This window comes from Myotis myotis, unplaced genomic scaffold (genome assembly GCF_014108235.1).
Source record: "Myotis myotis isolate mMyoMyo1 unplaced genomic scaffold, mMyoMyo1.p scaffold_m19_p_6, whole genome shotgun sequence".
NCBI classification, from domain to species: Eukaryota; Metazoa; Chordata; class Mammalia; order Chiroptera; family Vespertilionidae; genus Myotis; species Myotis myotis.
The window spans coordinates 61,628,425-61,638,115 of NW_023416368.1; the positions used below are offsets into that span (position 1 = coordinate 61,628,425).

At 40.9% G+C, this 9,691-nt stretch overlaps 1 protein-coding gene across 1 annotated transcript; it reads right to left on the reverse strand.

The window, feature by feature from the left end:
• Positions 1–1,335: 1,335 nt before the first annotated feature.
• On the reverse strand, positions 1,336–9,304 carry NPY5R (neuropeptide Y receptor Y5). The gene is made up of 2 exons (XM_036314665.1): positions 9,203–9,304; positions 1,336–2,891 (listed from the first exon to the last, which is right to left on the reverse strand). Exon 2 carries the CDS (start codon positions 2,880–2,882, stop codon positions 1,542–1,544), a length of 1,341 nt encoding a protein of 446 aa, XP_036170558.1. The 5' UTR covers positions 2,883–2,891; positions 9,203–9,304; the 3' UTR covers positions 1,336–1,541.
• Positions 9,305–9,691: the final 387 nt, after the last annotated feature.

The following is a 9,691-nucleotide window of genomic DNA, read 5'->3' on the forward strand; positions in this document are numbered from 1 at the left end:
ACCATACACAACACAGCATGGTCAGAGGCTGATGTACATGGAGACCAGGCAAGATGACTACTGGACTGGACTGGAGGTCAGCAGGAACCAGCAGAAGGTACTGAGTGGACCAGCTTTCCCTCCGTGGAGACATCAACTAGGGTGGAAGGAGGAGGGGTCCAAAGAAAGCCAATATAGAGATGTTGGACTTGCAGTTGATTAAACAACTATCAGACTTACCCATTATTTGCAAATTAAGTTTGTTTTGTTGTTTTCCCCTTAAGAACGGGAATCAAAGCAAGGAATGGTTATAGGAACTGAAGACAGCAATCTGAGCCATATGTGCAAATATTCAACTATTTTCAGGGAGTCAATTAAAAAAAAACACCCACAAAACAGGCAAAAAAAAATTCAATTGAAAAGCTTGACCTCAATTAGTAAGATAGTATATTAGACCTCAGTATTGAATCAGCATAAATTATATTAATCATTCTATATCTTGTCCCGCAAAAAAAATTAACTTTTTTCCCTGTGGACACTAAGTATTCTTTAAAAGTATTCAATACTTGGAAGTACAGATACCATTCATACTTCACATTTTAGAATATAAAAGATGTATATGAAAACAATCTTCACTTGAAAGTGTTAATGCTGTGGTATAAGTCTAGAAAAAATTAAAATCCATTTCTATTTGGTAAATTAATTGTGTATTACTAGGACAATGGAGATAAATTGACAATTTGAGCAATTATCAATAATAGGAGATAAACACATTCTTATAAGAGTTCTAAAACTGTCCCCAATGTCTGCAGTTGTAATCCTGACTTGGGCATACATCTGTCATTTATTTATGATTTGCTGGGCATACTAAACATTTTCTGTATATTCACAAACCAAACATTAAGAAGCCAATGAAATAGCCCTAGCCAATTTGGCTCAGTGGATAGAGTGTCGGCCTTCGGACTGAAGGGTCCCAGGTTCAATTGTGGTCAAGGGCACATGCCAGGGTTGCGGGCTCAATCCCCAGGAGGGGCGGTGCAGGAGGCAGCTGACCAATGATTCTCTCTCATCATTGATGTTTCTCTCTCTTTTCCTCTCTGAAATCAATAAAAATGTTTTTTAAAAAAGAAGCCAATGAAATGGAAATGAAGATCAAGAGATAGAAGATATCCCTCACATTTTTAATTAAATGTTCCTCAGGAAAAATATTTTTTTATAATTTGAAACAAAAAATACTGAGTTGGTAAATACAATTTTTATTTTAAACAAAAAATACAATGCACTTGTTTATAAGGCAAAGGGAAAAGAAAGGTAATATAACTACTTTTTAAGATGAAATCACAGATTGGACTGACACTGACATTATACAACTAAATGAATTCATTGTACTGTAACACAAAATTATCTTTCATATATGTACTATGAACTGACATTCAAGTTCAGAACTCATACATAATTTAAATTCATAAATTAATAAAACTTGTTTATTATATACACAAAGTTATCATGAATGTATTTTAGATTATCCTAACATTTGTTCTTTCTTTGGGAAACAATGAGAATTATGACATATGAAGACAGTGTATCAGGGACAGCAACTCAGCTTTGATTCCGTTATTAAGAAATCCATATAGAATCGGATTAAGACAACAAGACATCATGCCTAACAAATGACAAATGCAATACACCAACTTGAAATGCCTATTTGAAATAAGGTTATCATTAAAATCAGTTACCACATGGAAAAGGTGGAGTGGCATCCAACTAACAGCAAACACTAATATCAATATGGTCAGTCTGTAGAAAACACTTCGAGATCTCTTTTTTATTCGCATGATAGAACGATTTACTCTCAAGTCATGAGCCTCTGAGTTTTCTTCAGGTTTCATCTCAAAGCATGTGGGGACCCCTGGTATGGACTTATTAGATGAAAAGAGCTGAGTTTTCACAGAGCCGAAGTTTTCTGGAAGTGTGCTTGAGTGATTGTCTTGAGGAGATCTTGCTGGAACAGGTAACACACATACCTTCTTCTTGCTGTATCTTCTTCTGTGTTTTCTGATGAATGAATAACTCCATTTATGGCTGCTGGAGAGTTTCACCTGGGGTCCACTCTTTTTGGATGGATGAAGAGTTAAGTTGATCATCTCATTTTCTTCTAATTTGTTTTCTTTGTTGGACAATCCACAGCTTATACTCCTGCAGACACTGGTATGACTTATAGTTAGGCAAACTAAGGGCAGAATATACTGTACTAGCAACAAGGAGATAGTAAAAGCAATTCTGTATGAATCAGATGGCCACGATTCAACACATAAATACTTGCTGCTCAGCAATGCTGAGCCAAAAGTTTCCTGAAGTTCCACAAAACTGTGAAACACGGGAAGGGGAGAACAAATCGCAAAACCTAGTGTCCAGACAGTAGCTACCAGGAAGTAGCCATGGTTTGCTGTTAGATTATTAGATATAGGATGCTTTATCATATGATACCTGACAATGGCAATTGATATTAAAATTAAAGTTGAAACCAGAACTGACACACATTGAAGGAAAGGCATAATATGACACATAACTTTGCCAAACATCCACTGATCCAGCAAGACAGAGGTCAGTGTGAAAGGTGAGCAGAACAGCACAATCAAGATATCAGAGAAGGCCAGATTTCCTATGAGGAAGTTTACTGTAGTGTTCTGATTACGCTTTCTCATGAGAGCCATTAAAATAAGCAGATTCCCCATGAAACCAAGAAGACTTACAAGTGTATAGAGTCCAATCAGAAAATACTGAAAGTCATCTACACTGCTTTTATAGTCATCCCAGACGGGGAAATCGGAATTCCGAGGGGCAGCAGTATTGTTCTCTGTGGCAAGTGTCTGGTTATAATAATCCTGGAGCTCTAAATCCATAGTATAGTCCTGCTTGGAATAAAAAGACATTAGTTAGCAACTTGAAAAAAAATTACATGACTACTATAAATCAATCCACTGAGAGGATAAGTACATTTTACAATTTGCTCCCATTATCTTATGAACCTCTTAAGGATGTTTAGTGAGGTCTTCAATTGGTTCCAAGTGCGGTGCAAATTTCAGCCAATAACAAATACAGTAAGTTTAAGTCTATAGTCACTTCTATGGGATATTAACTTGTGTTAAAATAACAAACTTGGTTTTCAAAATTAATGTAGGAAATAATGTAAGGCAAGGAAAAGGCAGATGTAGATAAGAACTTCAGATACTCAATTTGCAGTAGCTCAGTAATATTCTTCTCCAGTCAAGGTACCTAATACCTGGTGTAGTCATATAACCTACCTTAAACATTCCTTCCTTTCCTACTTGAATCAAGACCAAACTTAAAGAGACCTATCCTAGAGTATTCATTTGTCTACTCAATTGAATGTGCTCTCCTTTTCCCAACCCACATAATGCTCTGTTTATAACTGTCTGATGCTACATGTCACAATCTGGTTTGCATTGCAATTATAATGCAAACCATCTACCTTGTTTATTTTTAAGCAATAGAAAAGCAGAAACTGTCCCTTACCTAGGTATCTACCATAATACATGGCACAGGAACTTCACCACTGCAGATGTTAAATAAATATTTATGAGAAAATACAAAATTCAAATAAAAACCTAGCATCCTAAATATGGTCTAGTTCGTAAACTGTTAAAGCTTCTTGAGTGCAGAAACACTCTGTACCTACGTGTATACAGTAGACACTCAATAAATGTTTATCAAGTTGTACTTTTGACTATGTGAGCACAATGCTGGATGGCAAAAACATTCTATGATCAATTCTCAGTCCTTGAGATATGCCAGATTCTCATGAATTAACACAGCCACTGACCAGCAGTGTTGCTGGTGTTTTTAAAAACAAAATTTACCTGTTAGAAATTGAAAATAGATTTTATCTTTTTAAAAAATATATATATTTTATTGATTTTTTACAGAGAGGAGGGGAGAGGAATAGAAAGTTAGAAACATTGATGAGACAGGAACATCGATCAGCTGCCTCCTTCACACTCTGTGCCCGCAACCAAGGTACATGCCCTTGACCGGAATCGAACCTGGGACTCTTGAGTCTTCAGACCCACGCTCTATCCACTGAGCCAAACCAGTCAGGGCTAGATTTTATCTTTAAAGAAATTCAATAAGTTCATATTGTTTAAGGAAAATATTATATATTAAAGTCAAATGTAGCAGTTATACTAACATAACACCTCATTTTTTTATTTGAAAGGAAACTAAGATTATATTATTAATATTACAATGGTATTACTTATTTACTGTTGTATACCAGATTTGACAGTACTTCCTGATGAAGTACAAAACTGTATATAATATAACTTTAAAATTAAAAGGAACTCCTCCTCCACTTTAAAAAAAGTAAGTACTCTTATTTAATAAAAATTTCCCACCCAAGACAGCAATAGTTCATTCTGAAGAATATACATTGTTATAGAGACCTTGATATATATGTGTCTTAGAAAGCAATATATATTTATCTACTTATTGCCAGATTTAAGTTGGATAATTATACTTAAAATTATAAAGATACATAGATATTTAAATTAACAGTAAGTACTATTATCTTCAACTTATAGGTCTTGGTCCAATACATTTCCAAACAGGAAATCCTATTGTGTACATACATTCATTATAAATAACTTTAACTTTAGTTTTACATACAGCAAGTTTCAAATAGGCACCATTGTGCTATGAGAAAGATTGAAACTAAGTTTTTCACATCTACAACCGATTCTATGTTGACTGAATTACTCTCTGGTAGCTAATTACATCCCTTTAAAGATAAATTAATTAAAAAACCCAGGATCTTACTCATTTATTCTTAGATCCTAGTCAGTAATTTACATTGATATTACCTCAAGTGAGAAAGTATAACTGGTATAAAAGTGGCTCGTAAGGCCTACTGAATCATCTTATTCATCACATTACTAGACTACGGCCTCCCTGCAGCTACCTGGATAGTAATGATGCTTAATAGAGGATGCTAAGTATATTTGTTACTAATCATTTCAGAATAGTTTCATTTCCCCAGCTTTAAAATATCAGAAATGAATCATCCTGGCAATACTGGAAAATTCAGGTTAGAGTATGACTCTGTGTGTGTGTGACTGTGTGTGTGTGTGTGTGCACATGTGTATGCATGGATATATATATATATATATATATATTTTTTTTTTTTTTTTGAAAAGATCAAACTTAAGAGTGATATATATATGTGTGTGTGTGTATATATATATATATATATATACACACACACACATATATATCTATCTATCTCACTGAAATTAGTCTACATGGACAAATGTGATAGTTTAACACTTTAAAATTTTAAATTAGATACCTTGATTGATAAAGGCTATCACATAAGCAACATAAATCAAAATTAGCAAAACATATTTACAACATGCTTTTATTTAAATGAAAAAGAAGTACATCAGATTGTATAGTTTGTCCCTAAACCTTTCCTATTTTAAATATCTTATATAATAAAAGCCCAGCAACCCAACAGTGGAACAACCAGAACAACTGATCGACCAGTCGCTATGACATGCACTGACCACCAGGGGGCAGATGCTCAACGCAGGACTTCCCCCTGGTGGTCAGTGTGCCCACACAGTGGGAGCTCCGCTCAGCTGACCGGGATGAGTGGCGCTCCCACTGCAAACGATCCCCGCAGGTCACGCCCCCCACCAGTGCATGAATCCCATGCATTGGGCCTCTAGTATTCACATAAAAAGTATTGAATTCATTCAATTATAAAATTACAGCTTTTTTTTAGTAAGCAGAAGAAGGAAATGCCATCCTGAGGATTTAATGAACATAGGAAAAACTGAGGATAACAACACTTTTTGCCTCCCTAAAAGACACTAATCTATATATAATTTAAAGAGGAGGTCCCTTTTGTTAATGAATAGGTAAGAAAGGTTAGTTGTTCCTTTCTTTAATCATTCAACTAGCATTAATTGAACAACTAATAAAAAAACAACTAATACAAGGTACTATTTGAGGAATATTTGATGAGGGATTAATTAAAGTTTACATTGCAGATTGCAAGTGTCTGAGATATAAAGGGCCCTAAATAGATGATTGGTGAATGAATGAGTGAGTGAGTGAGTGAGTGACACTCTCCTAACTGCCAGTGACCTACTGTTTTCACTACAGCATGGCCACTTGCACTGTTCCCAAATATAATGGATACTTATCTATAGGTAGATTAATAAATTATCATTTTTTCTTATGTTTATATCTCTCCCAACATTCATTAACTCACTTTGTTTTGGTGTGATATGCAAACAATCTTCTCCTGCTCTTTCTCTAACCCCACTCCTCCTACACACAAACATACACACATAAAATACCTGATATGCTCTGCCCTAAATGAGCATTCTGTGGATTTTTGCTCCAATGAAGGACTTCTCACAACTAAGTAATGGATATTGCAAATGAGAGGATGCTAAGCAGTTTCTTTAAAAGTGCCTCATTACAGCCAGGGGGTATTTTAAGCATTAGGGAAATTGAAAATCTAAGGTAGAGGAACTGTTGGCAATAAGAATGGCACCAGGTGTAAGATTGGTGGGGTCAGATCTGACCTGGGTTCAGCAATCTGGGTACTTGCGTTCTGACTAGGAAAGAATTCAGAGCCAAGACTCAAACTATAAGAGAACATTCCTTTAAAAAGTCACAGAGGTAGAAGAAGTGAGCTGTAGAAGAAAAGGGCTCAGGAAACAAGTTCCAGAGGCAAAAGAGGGCCCCTTGGAGCTTTGGGAGAGAGAAGGGTAACAGTATAAGGGAAGAGGAGGGGGAAAGGTGAGGGCCTACACACCCTGGAGGGAGAGTGCTGGGTCCTCTGTCCTAATGGCTTTTAAGGGTGGAAATTTTAGGGGAGGTCCCAGGGGAGGGTCTCAATAGAATATTCATTAGCTTTCTAGGTGTGTCCTTTCAGGATCACTCTCCATTGACTGGTAGGTGCCAGGGCAAGGGGTCATTAATCAATGCACCTGCTTCTGAGGTCAGCCCTTGGGTCACTTGTCTGGTTTTGCTGCTTTTCTGGGCCTGGAGCTGAAACACAACTGAGGCCTAGATGTATTTGATGTGAGTCAGAGCCTCATTGTCCTGGGGGCTTAGTACTTAAGGGCTATTCTCTGGCCCCCTTGTTCACCCCCACGACGGGGGGGGGGGGGGGGGGGGGGAGGGGGGGGGGAGTCCTAAACTGAATGGCTAGCAACAAGCCAGGGGAGGAGTGGTCTGGAGAGGGACAGATGGACCAGCCATCACCTAGGGGAGGAAAGGTTACCCTGAGGAGGAGGTCCCTGTTTTCCCAGTTGCTATGCACCAGGGGCTTTCCGCCCGGTGACTTTCTGTGCCTGACCTCTGGTCCTTTTATTCCGCACGTCTGTCTAACTGCCTACCACACGCCACTCTAAAATGGAAGAAAAAAAAGCACAAAGAATTTCTTTCGTTAAACTTGCCACTTCGCTTCCTTTTTCCTGAAAAGTACAATAAGCAAACTTATAATGGAAATGCCAGTCTGTAGAATAATTCTCCGGTTTCAACAAGTGTTCGAATGAACGTGGTAGAGTTTTATACAACATAAATATTTTATGCAAAATAAAAGTAAGATTCCTAGAGAAAATGTGAAATATAACCAAAGAGAAAATGTTTTCAAAATGAAATGTTATTTGAAAAGAAATCTGATATTGACTGTGGGAAATCACTATGGTGGCTAAATAATGTGTAAATAAAGAGATACTGTTCTTCTCTTTTACATCTAATTTTATCTCCCACCACCTGAATTACCAGGCTGAACATCAAACCTGAATCATCTGAGTAAAACGTGAAAAAAATAAATTCTTTATCAAATTGTGGCAATTTTTAAAAAGCAGTGTCTTTGGAAAGACTTATTGTAATTTTTAAATAAAAAGTTTGACCTATAGCTGTCAACAAGACAAATGAAATCTCCTGAGTAGACTTTAAGTATGTTAAGTAGATAGTTCTCAGAAAGAATAATAGGAGGAACTGCAGGGAGCTCAAAGGATATTAAGAGGCTTAGCTTGTACATTTAAATAATGCTTATTAGATTCATTTCCTGCCTAATGAAAATGCACATCTTTCTTCTCACAAAGGGTGCCATTCACACAAAAGGATAAAGTAAATGTAAATGTCCCCTCTAACAATGATAAAATATCGGCTCTGGCTTATTTTGCTGTGATCCTGAAACAATGGTGAGATTCCAGGTTCTCAAATCTCCCCACGATTTATTTTTAAAGCCAGAATCTGGCAAAAAAAAAAAAAAAAAAATCTTGAATTGGAAGGATAAATTCGGCTCTGCTTGCTGCTCCGCTGACGAACAGGCAGGCACGCGCCACCCTCTCCCCTCTGTTCCAACAGCAGAGTTTCTCTTCCCTTGAGAAACCCAACATTTAAAATGCACTCGGGCTGCACCATCCTGCTTGAGAGGGCTCCAGGCTATTTCCCTGGCCTCTGGCAAAGTCTCCTGGCTTCGCTCCCACATGATGAATGGGTGCGTTTCTTTCCATGATAAGCTAAAGGTCGGTACATTTGGGGATAAAATGCCCTGTGTCTGTCATCCGAGGTGTATGGATGGATGTTATTGATAGCATTTGTCCTAGGAGGCCCCCTTGCAAACCCGAGCGCAAACCTGGGGGCGCAGCTGCCTCCGGGTGGCGGGCCAGCTTCGGGAGGCGCGGCGGCCGGCCGCCCCGAGCCGGGCGGGGTGGATGGCGGCTCGGGCTGAACACCGGCCGGGGACACCGTTCCCACCACGGACGCTAGTGGGGCAGCGGCGGCACCCGGCTCGCCGCGCCGAGGGCGAGAGCTTTGTCCTCCCCGATGCCCCCGCCCCTACTCCTTCCCGCCCCGGCTCCCGCACGGATCCCACGCGCGCTCCTCCGGGGTTTGGCTCGTGCCTTTCCCACGCGGGTGAGTACCTGCCCCGCTCGAAAGAATGCTGCCCCGTCCTGCCCCCGCTCGCCTTTCCCGCCCAGCAAGCACCTGCTCCGCCACCCAAACCCCGACTGTTCCTGCTCCGCCGCCTGGGGCTGCCCCACCCCGCCTTCTAAGGAGCCCACACGTCGCCCTAGGACCCGGGATCGGGTGCGGCTCCCGGAGCCCCGCGGGACTCGCCCTTCCCCGCAGGCCACCCCCGCGGAAGGGGCAGCGGGAGAGGCTGAAGCCGTACCTCGGGGTGCCCCGGCCGCTGTGGGCGCCTCGCCTCCCGGGAACTCAGCAGACCGCGGTGGCTCCTGAGCGCGGGCGCGGCGGCAGCTGGAGGAGACCTGGAGGTGGCGGTGGGGAGGAAGGAGTGGGGAGCGCGGGGGGGGGGGGGGGAATTAGAGGTGCCTCGGGAACACGTGACGGTTCCGGCGACCCCCAAGACCCTGCTCCAGGGCGCCTGCTCCACGCCGGCCTCTCCCGAAGCCAGGGCGGGGCATCCCACCCCCTACCTTGCTGTTTGGGTCTCCCCGCCCCCGAGCCCCCGGGAGAAGCTGCTGGCACCCCGTTACCCTGGCCGCTGGTTCCCCGCCGAGGACAAGTTAACTTGCTGAGCAGGAAGATTTCTGCCCGTTCTGACCCAGGCCGGTGAAGTGAACTCGGGAGAGTCTTGAGCTGATCTGGGGGTGCGGTGGTCTAAGAGCTTAGGCTCCCCGAGCAAAAGCTGCAAGGCCCC

What these genes read in the sequence shown, in the direction of transcription:
- NPY5R (XM_036314665.1), bottom strand. Translation starts at nt 2,882, where the DNA reads ATGGATTTAGAGCTCCAGGATTATTATAACCAGACACTTGCCACAGAG.